The sequence below is a fragment of the Limanda limanda genome, chromosome 4 (genome assembly GCF_963576545.1).
Source record: "Limanda limanda chromosome 4, fLimLim1.1, whole genome shotgun sequence".
NCBI classification, from domain to species: Eukaryota; Metazoa; Chordata; class Actinopteri; order Pleuronectiformes; family Pleuronectidae; genus Limanda; species Limanda limanda.
The window spans coordinates 13984856-13998492 of NC_083639.1; the positions used below are offsets into that span (position 1 = coordinate 13984856).

The 13637-nt window shown below is 43.1% G+C and overlaps 1 protein-coding gene across 1 annotated transcript in view; it reads left to right on the forward strand.

Annotated features, from left to right (window-relative positions):
- The window catches only part of LOC133000554 (plexin-A1-like), a 147976-nt gene that overhangs the window by 89388 nt on the left and 44951 nt on the right, over positions 1-13637 (forward strand). The window contains exon 9 of the mRNA XM_061070499.1: positions 3200-3400. Coding sequence (XP_060926482.1) covers positions 3200-3400 — 201 coding nt within the window. The remainder of the gene's footprint in view (positions 1-3199; positions 3401-13637) is intronic.

The window sequence follows — 13637 nt, forward strand, 5'->3', positions numbered from 1 at the left end:
CAGGCTAGTGCCATAAAGGCACATGGGTGTGTGGAAATATGGGTTGGTGACTGGTGATGACTGGCAAAGTTAATGTGCCTCATCTGTTATTGAGCCAATTTAGTTTTTAGATAGCTCATATTTGCCTATTTTTTCAAGAACCGTTTTGTTTTACTAATTCCTACTGGATATTCAATCACATGGTCTAATGTTGGACTACTTTATTCTGGCGCTTTCTTTCTGTGACTCGTTTAGGCCTACTTGGCCTGGCCTTCTTTTAATTGGCCTTATTTTGCATTGACTTGTTTTCATGTGCAAGCCTTCAATAAATATAATAAAAGTAATTAACAGTTTACACTTGTGTTATTTATAGGAAATGTGTTTTGTTGGCACCTAGTCTATTTTGTTGCATTTCTAATTTATAAATGTAGGCTACTTGCATGGATAGGAAAATGTAACGTTTTTAGAGGGTAACTGTCTCCTGCTTTAGGCTATGTAATTTTAGGCCTCATTGTGAGGCTATTTTGGTGCCGATGCAATTTCTTATTGATGTGTAGGCCTTCATGAATAATTTCAAATAACCTACCTATCCATGTGTTGAGTCAGTGTTTGGCCTTTTCAGTCCGAAAGTGTAATCCGGCCCCCTGAGGTCTTGCTTGAAAAAATCTGGCCCCCTGTCCAATTTCACCCTGGCATCCCTGCCCTACATTCTCCCCAAAAGGTTTTTCTCTTTCTTTGGCAGCTACTAAGACTTTAAACTTTACTCTAAGAAATCAGGGTTAGGCCTATGCATTACTCATGACACAACTTTATTGTTTCAAATGTGTATACTTCTACCTTTTGATGACAATACATAGGGCTGAATGAAGGATTGGGATACTATTAGGAAAGATGCCTGCCAGAAAGAATGATAAGTACACAGCTGAGCTGACACAAAATCGATGCGGGGATGAATAAAACATTGGTTTGATGCAGTTTGTGCTACAGGCTGTTTTAGCTTCTGACACACTGGCTTCTGTAAGGTAACTTTAGCTGCAGGACGCTGAATTGTACTTGCTCATGATGCACCTCAGACGATGCAAGCACACAGCTTTTGACATGAGCATCCTTTTTTACAGAGATTTGTCACAAGTGGTAATCAGTCTCTATTTTCTCCTCTCTCTGTCACTTTCTATCCATCTTTGGCCCCTTCCATCAATTTCCATGCCTTGTCTGAGGCTCCAGGCAGTTATTGAAGTAGGATGTTGTCGAGGGGCTTTGGGATGGATGGATGGATGGATGGAGAGAGAGAGAATGGGTGAAGTTAGAAAAAGTGTGTGTCAGTGAACCACGCATTCCTCTCTGCCTCCTCAATTTTTCAGTCTACAAATGTCTTTCTTTTGTTTCTTGTCTTATTTCTTTCCTTTTTTGAATACTTGAATGTCTTTTCTTACTGTCTGACTTTCAAGTTTCACTTTGCTGTTCCCCAGTAAACCTTCCTCCTCTTCTGCTCCTTTCTCTCTTCACATCCCTTTTTTTCTAATTTTCTGTCTGACCAACCTCTTCCTTCATTATCACATACTTCCTTCCTTTAGAGCCATCCCTTTTGCCTCCCCTCCATTTCTCCCATCACCCACCTCCCGCCGCGTTGATTATACACAAGACTTTCTGAATCCAGCTCCTTTCCCCTATAGTATTCCCCTCTCTCATTAGGTGTTGTGCATGTGTTTGTGTGTGATCAGACACACAAGGCCAGGACTAAGCAGGGTAATGAACAAACTCTGGCATTGTGTTCGAGCCCCGGGGACGTGCTGTAGCTTCTAATATACAACAGCTCAGAGTCAAGGAGGGGAAAGAAAAATGCACTGATAGGGAGGCAGCTATCTGCTTAAAAGAAAAGCTAAACTGAGAAGTTAAGAAGAGTCTATGGTTGATGTTTTCTTCAACTAAACGCTTTTGACAAGTCTACATTAATATGTCGTCTTAACCTGCAATTTTGACTGGGTAAGACAAAACTGTCAACTTCAGGTTTGTCTACATTCTTGTTACATTGAGTTAAGTGAACAAGAGGAAGGGCAAGGGAAAGTTTTGTTGGGATTTAGAAATTGCTTTAAGAAATATATCTGAAACACAAATTTTTTTAAATAAACTATGATCTGAATCTTAAGCACATAGTTTTGAGGCCACATTTGCCAAATTTCACTTGGCTCTCTGCCGGCCACATGTGTCTTATAATGTGTGAGTCACTTCACTGTGTCTCCAGGTTGTAAAATGTGTTATTTATCAGCAGTGATGTGTTTTGTTATACTTTTGGCACAAACCGTACAGTAGAGGGTGGGTTCGTTCCACCCAAGCTTTAACTCATGTTGTATAAGATGTGTCACCAACACAGCCCTCGCCCCGGCTCTTTCTTTTCCATCCTCTGTGTTGATGCGATCTGCATCACTGTCAAATCATTGCATAAACGCTGTAATGACTTTATTCCTTCTAACACATGCACACATGCATATCTAGACAGCGCTCCACACTGAGTGCACTGTCCTTTCTTATTGTAGTTTGGTAACATGATCATATTCGCATATTACTCCAGCTGCACAAAATTAAATGTATTTGACGTATACATCTATGCACGGACACACATCCTCCAGGGTGCTGTACTCCATTGGTGTGAGCCAGTGAATGGGCTGTTTCCAGATGATCTAAACAAGGCTCTGTCAGCTCTGGCCAATATCAGTGACTGATGTGCAGACGCATGCACACACATGAGCAACTCCAAAGTTCTCTAGCTCATTACTATACTCTACACATGGACATAATACACTTGAGTCCATCTTCCCGCCATAATGAAACAGCACTGTTGTGTTCCAAATAGTTTCATTGGATCAAAATAATCGAACTTTGTAAGTAAAGCTCTTGCTCAAGTGTCGTGCAGCCTTTGCATCTCGTGCAAGGCAAGTGGGAGTGTTGCGCAAGCCTGTAACACATGTGAACTGTGCATCACAGCTCTTCAGGCCAAGTATGTCTTAACAAATCTGACACAAAGTAAAATATGTAACCCACGCCTTGCCACCATTTTTTTTATACTCGCATCAACAAACAAGTGATTTATTTCATCACCCCGTCTCTTATCTTACTGCCACTTCTGCCTTGTGTTCTTGCTCTTCTGACTGTATGAAACTAAATCTTTCATCCATAACCGTTTCCTTTGGGGTAAAACATGTCTTTTTTTCTGATTCTGCAGGACTGCCCTCAGATCCTTCCCTCAACCCAGATCTACATCCCCGTCGGGGTGACCAAGCCCATCACCTTAGCGGCCAAGAACCTGCCGCAGCCCCAGTCGGGACAGAGGAACTATGAGTGCGTCTTCCACATTCAGGGGGAGACTCACAGTGTCCCTGCTCTGCGCTTCAACAGCTCGTCCATCCAGTGTCAGAAAACAGCGGTGAGTAAGACATGATAAAAGATTTTCATTTTTGGCTGATCAGATTGTGCGAGGGGCACTGTGGATGGGAGAGTACACAGCAGTTGATGGTGATGCGCTCTTGTGCCATATTTAAGGGAAAAGAGTTGATGGGGGTATTTTGTTGTTGTTTACAGAGGTTTACAGTTGCTGTAAAACATCATTATGAAATAGACCAGAACCCTAACTATTGTGTAGACTATAACAATATTTTTGTTGAGCACTGCTTGATCAAAATTTAGCATTACTGCACAGTGTTGGGAAGGATACTTTCAAAACGTATTCCGTTACAGAATACATGCCCAAAAATGTAATCTGTAACGTATTCCATTACATTAACTAATCTGAGTAACGTATTCTGAATACTTGGAATACTTCCGGTTTGTATTGCATTTTTTAAGTGTATGATTGCGGCGTTGTTATAGTCAGTGGAGCAGCAGCAGTTTAAACTCTCTCTCCGCCGATGCGGCGGGCCAGCTGGATGTCCGGCTCCCATCCACTCCCACCTCTGTGCCGGCCCCACCGGAGGCTGAAGGCCCCCCCCCTGCGCCAAGGCTGCCTCGCGCCGTGCAGCGATCGTTTCGGCGTCGAGTCTATTTTTTTTTGCGCTTGACGCGAGCGTATCGCTCCAGGAAACACACTGAAAAATGATTTGAAACGATATTGATGACATTTTATATGATATAAATGATAAAGTATGCATCCCATAGTTTGTATTCCCCTTCTGGTGTCCTGGAGTTTTAATTTTACCAATTTTACCGATCACATTATTAAATGCCCCCCTCTGCCCATCCACTACAGACACACAAGCAGTCATAAAGATAAAAAGAGAGGGGGGGGGCGGAGAATACGTAATTTACCCTCGACACCCGACATTGAACGGAGCAAACAGCGGAGAAGTTCTTGAAGATGGATGACATTAAATTGGGACGCTGTTACAGTTAATGTTGGAGCAACAAGTGACCATATGCTTTTATACTTCTGGATCAACGGGTGATATTATCAGCGCTGCCCGGCGCTTCAGCGTCCGGTGTGAACCCGGCGTGCCTCGCTGGCCTCCTGCAGAGCCATGACAGCAGAGCTCTGGGAGCGCAGGTCGGTCTTCTCTCACCAGGCGCTGGAAGGGCAGCTTGCGGATCAGCAGCTCCGTAGATTTCTGGTAGCGACGGAAGTCTCTCAGAGCTTCGGTCCCGGCCCCGAGCCGGTAGCGGTGAGGCTTCTTCACGCCGCCGGGGGAAGGTGCGCTCTTACGGCAGCCCTGGTCTCCAGCTGCTTCCTGGGGGTTTTGCCGCCGGTGGATTTACGAGAGAGTGAATAAACTCGAGAAGTACCGTCATGTAATCCACTGATTTCAACAATGTAACTGTATTCTGAATACCATCTATTTAATTTGTAACTGTAACGGAATACAGTTACTCATAATTTGTATTCTAAATACGTAACGCCGTTACATGTATTCCGTTACTCCCCAACACTGTTACTGCATCACATTACCAACATTCCCAGGCTAGCAGAGTTTTTTCTCATGTATTTGACATGACATTGCTGTAGACTCTATTGCCACCAACTGGCCTGGCATGCTTGTTTCAGTAGTAGTTAGTAGGACACAAATATTTTGTAAAATAGTGCGGATGGACATTTCTTTAGAGAAAAATATCTGTTCCAAAAAATACATCCCATAGTGTAGACGGCCTTAAAGCATAGCCATTTGGCCTATTTATCTTGAACCAATAAATGTTATAGGTAACTAAATCAGGGACATTGGCTCGGTCAGTGTTTAAATGATGGCCCCCTTACAACTAATGAGCACTTTAGACACTAACATGGTCATTTTCCTGATAGATCACCAATGTGCTATTTGGACCCTGGCTTAGTCACAATCTAGATAAATTACCCAATACCGATCTCCCAGATTGAACTGATAGTTAGCAAATAGATATTGACGCACAAATTCACATTTGAATTAAGACACGCGTATAATTCAGGCCACACTGCACAGGAAGATTTCTTGTAATGTTGTAAGGCCCTAAATCATTATGGATTTTTTCTATATATTGCCAAATGCATCATTTTTTGAATATGAAGCTGCTGTGGTCAGTTGCTCACCTCTATGGTTTTTATTATGCATGTGTGGCTTTGGCTGGTAGGGATGAGGTGTGTGTTCCAGATTAAAATGTTTTTAAATGTTCATACAATTTTTGTAATAGGAAGAAGATTTACAGGTAGGCAGAGACGTTTCTGCGTGTGTGTTTGCGTGTGTGTAAGGCTTAAAACTAGTGTGACAGATAAGAGGTAGCTAGCGTCACGCTTCACTGAGGCTGAAAATATGAAGAGGAAGTCTGTCTCTGCACCTAGTTGGGAGCGGATTGATCATGTTTACACCTGGACTCTATACCTCTCCCTCTCTCTTCCTCTCTCTGACCATACAGCTCATCTTCCTCTCTGCCTCTCTCTCTCAATCTGTCTGTCATACTTTCTTCTTTCCGCAATCCCTACCTTTCCTCGCTGCCTCTTCCTCGTCTCTCAAATGGTCACTTCTGCTGCATGCTGCTGTGTCAGTCTATTACTATCTTGCAATGCAATAACACTGAGACGAAATGAGAGGTGGTGCTGTTTATTTTTGTTATAGATGAGGGTGAAGCTGTCACCCTGCATGTCACACATGGAAGAAAGTACTTGACATATTAAATTTAAGTAGAAACATCCACTAGTCATCATGACTGGCTTCTAAGTTTTACACTTATATCAAGGCTATATGTTACACGTTGTAATTTTTGTCCCATGCTTATTAAGTCGTATAGTTAGCAGATGCATGTAAAGCACACACCTGTAGTTGTCTCTGCGTGGGTGCATTGCTTGGTGGGTATACTGCAGTATGACAGCCAATGCCATTTTTGGTCCTGTGTATCCTGTGTATTGACGAGCAGTCTCCAGGTGCTGGCACGCGCTGACCAGTTGTTTGTGAAGAGCGCGCTAATTAGCCAGCGATAGGATTGCCTCTCCACAGAGATGTCTGTTTATTGACTGTTTATTGTTGCTGCAAGGCCAATGCTAATAAGCAGCAAAGCCCAGCCCGAGTCCAAAGTAGAATTTCTCCGTTTGATGTCCACAAAGTAGACATGCTAGCAGCAATTAGCCTTGGGCTGTCAGTATTTAGCCCTTGTTAGCAATTAGCTGTGCCAGCTCGAGTGCACAGTCAGATATATCGATGGCATGCATGCATTGAGTCTTCTTGAGGCTTTTGTTAGATTCAGTGGATTAAAACTTGGGATTAAAGCATAATTCATTCAAGGGTATGAGTATAGTAATGTTTTATAAATTATTACAGAGTGTCTTATAGCTCCGGAGCAGTATTTCATTAGAATGAGGCTCTCTAAATATTAGTTTATCCTTTTATAGACCTTTGCATCTCTACCATTCATGTGCATGCTTCCACATGTTTGTTCGTTCCAGTCTTCAGCACCAACTCAATGAATCATGTATGATTCTGCAGTAGAAATAGACTTCATCTGTTATGCTGCCTCAGTTTGTAGGCACACAGCTATCAGGATAGGGGTTAATCAGTATCTGCGCCTGCCTGTGTGCACATGTGCATCCTTCAGCATGCCTTAGTCTATGAATCCCAGGAATGTTGTGTATGTGTGTTTTTGTCCCATATGTTTGGGTGTGGAATTTCCATTATACTACTGCATGAAGACTGTTGAGTGTGGATGGTTTGATTGCTAATCAATGGAATAAACACGGTGGTGCTAATCCACACTTTAGCCTTTTGTATGATATAGACATGTAAGTCAGTTAGACTGACTAACTGACACACACATACTTGTAGGCAAGGCAAGGACAAGGGCAGAGACAAGAGTGCTGTGGAGAATTCCTATCAAGTAATGAAGAGAGAGGAAAAAATACCTTGAGGTGGCAAAGACAGAGCAAAGCAGCAATAAGGTGAATACAGAGGGATTGGAAAAAGAGAAAGAGTAGAGCTGGTAATTGGAGACAGCCGCGGAAAACCGCAGAAATGGAGATGAGAGCAGGCAAGATGGACTGGAGAAATTGGTGTGTGTGGATGAGGATTTCAGGTGAGATGAATAGAGAAAGGTGAGAAGGATATTAAAGAGAACAGCTCAAAATTCCCTCCTGAGGCCAAAGCTCATTTTCCTTTCTTTCACACAATGTCATCACACCATACATACCCAACCACAGGATATTCAGAATATCCACCGTCGGATCATGTTTAAACTCCAGTTTCCCATACTTAACTTCCTTTACAGTGACTCTAATAACTCAATACTCGTATATAGTATCCCCTAACATGAGGCTGTCAATATCCAAGTGTATATGTGACATACATGATATATGATAGTGCAATAGCAGCTCCATGCTAACCTTGTTTGGTATTGACTATCCATATTTGCTTCAGGGTGAAAAATATTGGTGGGATGGTGTTTCTGTATAAGGTTTCTGCACATACCAACTAATCCCAAAGGGGAAAGAGCCATTGTGTTTAACAATATGAGAAGAAATGCTGTATTAACACAAAGGCTTCATTTGCAGTTAGGGGCATGAAACAAGTAGGCCATCTCATGTGTGAGACTGTGAATTATCCTACTTTTAGTCTTCAAGACTTTGGTCTTTTGAAACTCGCTCTGAGCTCTAAATGTTGCTCTGCGACAGAAATTAGTCATCACATATTTTCCATTGCTCATTTCTGATGTCAGGGTACTCAGCCAAATGTATTCCAAAATTTTTTGAACCTGTGAAAGTTGACGAGACAGCAGATTGTCCAAAGTCCTATGGCAAAGTAATTAGAGGAAAACTCTGATCGATTTTATTTTAAAAAAAAGAGAGTCTTCTCCGTATTTCTTAGTGCCAAACAAGCCCACATTACCACTGACACACAGCGAGCCATCCGCCAGGCCTTATGGTAGCAGTTAACTGTAGTCAGCAGCAACCAAAAGAACAAGCTGCTGTCTGAATCGGTGCCTTCCGGTTTTCTGACCCGACCTTGCAGCTTCCTGCCGTGTGTGCGGAGGCTGGGGTGAGGGTGAAACGGCTAGTAGGATGCTGAGCTGTGGGCTGGGAAGTTGTGCTCAGAGCTCCAGAGGGGTCATGGGAGCGAATAAACACATGTACACACAATACTCGCACACACAAATGACCACACTCTGCGGTCAAGCAGGCTGATGGAGCTCAGCTGGGTGTCGTCTGAGGGCCGAGGTTGAGAAAACATAATTGAACCGTTTGAAACTTTGCCTTTCTCTGTGCCTTTATCTCCCTCTGTTTTTCAGCCTTGTGTCCATTTGTGCTTTAGTGTCTCCATTTTTGTCCTCCTCTTTCCCTTTTTCTTGTTTCTCACTGGAGGGCAGGAACGAGAGGACAGATAATATCAGCGCAGGCCTTACACCATTACCTTCTGTCTGATAAACCACTCAGCCACTCCATCACCCTCTTTCTCTCACTCCTTCACCAGTGAGGGAAAAAAAGAAACAGACGAAGGGGCAGGAGGACTACATTTTGATAGTGTGTGTGTCTTTGTGTTACTTTTGTGTGTGTTGAGAGCAGCTGTTTGTTAAAGAAGAGATGGGAAGTATCAGGGGTCCTGATGGCATCCAATTAAGGCAGATAAAATGATGATGAATTGCAGTCGACCAGCAGAGACGTACGCCCTGTGTTTATGAACACACACAAGCACACACACACACACACACACACACACACACAAACACATGTGTACAGGAAGACAGCAGGAGAAGAAGGTAGGCAAAGTAGTTGTACAAATTTGGAGCAGATTGTTTTCGGGGAAATAAATAAGCAGGAGAGGGGGAATAAAGGCAAAGGCGTTTGGAGGCAGAGAAACCAGATACGAAGAAAGGGAGAGCGAAAAGATGAATGAGGAGGAGGAGATGGGAAGGAGGAAGAGGGCACCGAGACCTTACAGAGAATTTGGAGGGGAGAGAGGACAAATAATCTGCTCCGTTCCAAAATGAGGAGAAATGACGGGAGGATGGCAGAAAGGAAGATGGATAGATGCTAGATATATAGAGCAAATAGAGGTCCTGAGAAGAAGCCAAACATGTCTGCTGGGAGGTTGGTCATCACAAACATCACTGGTCTAATGGTGTCTTAAACCCCACTGGGTGTGTGTGTATTTGTGTGTGTGAGCGAGAGAGATGAAAACTTGAGTCCTTCTCTCTAACTTTTTGAAATTCATTCATTCATATTTTTTAAATACATTATAACAAGCACATGAATTTACACATGCACAGTGCTAAAGGTGCTGGAGAGAAGGCTAATGAGCGCCTTAGTGCTGGTTGTAGCTGGATAGGCGCAGCAGAGCATGGTACAGCCTGGTCTGGCATGGCCTGGCCCAGCTTAATGAGATATAAACACTGGACCTGCCACTGCAGTCAGCCATAGCACACACTGACACTGTTTTAATTGGCCTGCCGACTGTGTGTGTGTGTGTGTGTGTGTGTGTGTGTGTGTGTGTGTGTGTGTGTGTGTGTGTGTGTGTGTGTGTGTGTGTGTGTGTGTGTGTGTGTGTGTGTGTGTGTGTGTGTGTGTGTGTGTGTGTGTGTGTGTGTGTGTGTTGAACGAGTTTAGGAAATTCACTGGAACTTACTGTGAATTGCTGCAGATTTAGGACCATCCACTGTTCCCTTACTTTGTACTTTGTTCCCTAATCATTTGACTCCTCAGACAGTGCTGATTGGATTTTAAGCTGGGGCCCTACATTGTGTTGTGTCGTTTTCAGCGGGTTCTGAAAAGCTGTCAGGAAGTTCCATCTCAGTTAAACAAGCTGCGGAGAGCGTTGATGAGATCATGTGTTTTTGTTTTGTCTGCAACAACTGTCTCGGACATTTGTGTTCTACGACCCCTCCGGATAATTTCAGGAGATTTTCCAGAGTTCAGTGCTGTGATATCTGAAAGTAGCTTTATGTACATACAGTATATACTTACTTATTTATAACATGGCATGTGAATTAGTTGTGTGCTGCTGTCTTTACCCTCACTTCTCTTTCCATACATCCCTTCATCCGCCAATATGACCCGTCTCTTTGACGTAGTCACCTACCTGCCTCCGCTTCTCCCTCCTTCTCCTCCCCTGCCTCCACCTTCTTCCTCATCTCCGTCCCCTCACTGACTCACTGGCTCCCCCCCCCCCCCCCCCGACAGATGACGAGCAGAGCTCCCACGCTCCTGTCCTGGATAAATAAGAATTAATTGCTGCTCAGCTATCAGCATATGCCAGCTTCTCCACCCCAACCCGCACCTCACTTTCATCATCCATTTCTCATTTCTGTCTCTCTCTCTGCTTGTATCACTGCAATCTGTAACCTTTACTCTACATCTTCTTCCTCTCATAGCTGTGCTCCACCTCACGTTTTCTCCATGATGGTTTGATGGGCAAGTGAAGCACCAAAAGTGATTGTTACAGCACGATTCTCTGGCTATTAGTGGTAGGAGAGGAGAGGAGAGGAGAGGAGAGGAGAGGAGAGGAGAGGAGAGGAGAGGAGAGGAGAGGAGAGGAGAGGAGATTAAACCGGGGAAAAGACTCATGTCAACCTCCATGTATCTTAGCCTTAGCCTATCTTGAAGACATGCAGACCACACAGCTCAAACACAGACTGTTTGCATGATAAACAGCCGCCTTTTCAGCTGATGTAACGTCTGTTGGTTTTGTCAGTGACTGAATCAAAATTTAAATTTCCTTATAGCTCAATTTATATTCCTCCATAAGGTCCTTAACATATGGTGTTGTAATTGAATGAATGAAATGCTTTTTTAACAACCTTTGTTTCTCAGAACAAAGGCTGACTTGTACAGAATAAAACATGAACACATCCGCAGTAACAGTCGCTACATAGCAAATTAAAATATCAGAGAATCAAATAAAGGTGGAAGTGCATTTGGCATCTGTTCTGTTAATGACTTGAATTTGACAGAAACTCTTTGAAAATAATCAGAGACTGTGTCTATTATTAGTGATGGGACGTACTTGCGTAGAAGGGCTCTGACACACAGCATGAGGGGATCTGTCACACCTTGAGCATGCACATTTCTCATTGGCTAAATGAGACAAAGAAATAAAGACCCCACCCAGAGGAGAAAAAAAAAAATATTCCTAGTGACAAACTTTTAATTTGTGTGTAAAATCACAGATGGAGTCCTGCCTATCGTCTTGTAGGTGTTAGAGACTTGCAAAAGGGAAACTGGTTGTGTGGCAGAGCAGGGGACTTGGCGAAGGGGAGAATGTCACCAGAAGAATAGCATCAGTTGACAGAGGGGGGAAAGAAGGATATTGAAAATATGGACGTTTCTGCAAACAACCAAGAACCAGCCTTTTGTCCGGGGAGAAGTCTAGTAAGCTTACACTAGCTTAATGCGTAGGCTGGAAAATAAGAAACATTGGCTATGGCAGCATTATTTTTCCCTCAAGCCAGCACTTTTCTTTCCTCGCTCTCTCTTTCTTTTTCTTTCCATCAATGAAGAAAGTGCATGTGTGAAGCTTGTGCATGTGTGTATGTCTCTGTGTGTTTATGTTTGTGTGCAGGAGATAAGCTGGGTAACTGGGTCCAACCAGGCTCCAATCCTGTTAGCATTAGCGATTAGCACTGGCTAACAGCCCCCTATTATGATCGGGGGCTGATTCCACGCCGCCAATCCCACACATACAGTCCCCACACATACACACAAACACACTAAGCTATAGGAAAGATTACCACTTGATCCTTGATTAGGAAGCCTTGCCTGGAAGATGTGTGTCGATGTGTAAAAGGTTGCTGTTGTGTATAATTGTATACATTGAAACACAGTTCGGTGCACTTTATATAGACTAGAAAACCATATTTCACCCGAACCATCATTCAGTCTCTGTCCCCTCTCAATGTGACTTCTGTTAAAATGAAGTAGAATTACTGTTGAATAATCTAAATTAAATGATGAGTCGTGTCAGGCTGTAATTCTTGATAACTGTTGTCATCACCTTGAGAGAGCTTGAGAGAAAGAGGAAAGAGGAAGACAGGAACTAATTCTGTGCCAGGTTAGGGTTTGCCCTGGGCAGATTTGGTATTTTTAGCTCTCTTGCTCTTGCACACCTTCAAAATGACTAATTATCAGGCTGTGACCCTCACAGGAAGTAACTGTCGTTACTTCATACCTGCTTGCCTTCGTACCGAATCCATCCATCCTCACCTCTGCTCCTGCATTGACAGATGTCGTTGGTGATGCTGTCATGCCTGCACCTGCACATTTCTAGTACTCCTACTTATATTTATTCCTTGCAGCATCCGTAAGCCCTATGGGTAAGCTGGATGATTAGTAAAAACGTATAGCTGTTTTTAATAGTTCATTTAATCCCTCTGGACATTTCTTTAAACGGCTTTCTATGTATTCCATTTGCTCCCTACTTCTCTGTCTCTTTGTTTCACTGTTCTTCTTGACTATTATATTTTTATCGCTCTACTTTCTAAACTCTCTATACCTAAGATTTAACATTCTCTTCATCTGTATCTTTCTTTGTACCTTTAGTATTTCTCACCTTCTGTCTGTTTTGGGCTATTTACATCTCAGATGCAGTTGATTACCCCTGACACTTGCTAATTCTGACCTTTTGAGAGTAGCCTTCTTAATGTTTGCATTTTCATATTGGAATCTGCTGTGCAGTGAATAAACCATGTACATGGTGCATGTGTGTATTCCCTAAACTGTGCGATGTGCAAAAACGCTGGTTAGGTATAAAAGTTTAATAAGCCTTTGGTGCAATGAGATGAGCTTTGGATCGTAACCTAACCTTTTCCCGTGCCTCCCCCACCCTCTGCTGTCCACTTTACACACATACATGCACATACACACTTCTTCCTAACTAAATATTCATGTTTTTGTTCAGGGATGGTACATACTGGAACAGAGTAGGTGCCTTTCAACACAGACCCCCTTTGAGGATCAATATGCAAACAGACACAAACCTGTTACATGTATAAAGAAAAGGAAAGAGAATAGGAAGTGTTGTTCTTACAGCTGTCAGCACCGACACACCTCAAGCATCTGTGTGAGTTTGTGTGATCTAGGTTTTCAGGGTGTAAAGCAGGGTCAAGAGGTCGACACACGTCAATCATCTACTTCTCTATCAGCAGAATCAGATCCTCTGAAGTGTGTTTGCAAGGATAACTAGTTTTGATTGGCCAGGCAACAACACACGAGCAGAGGAATGGAAGTGAAG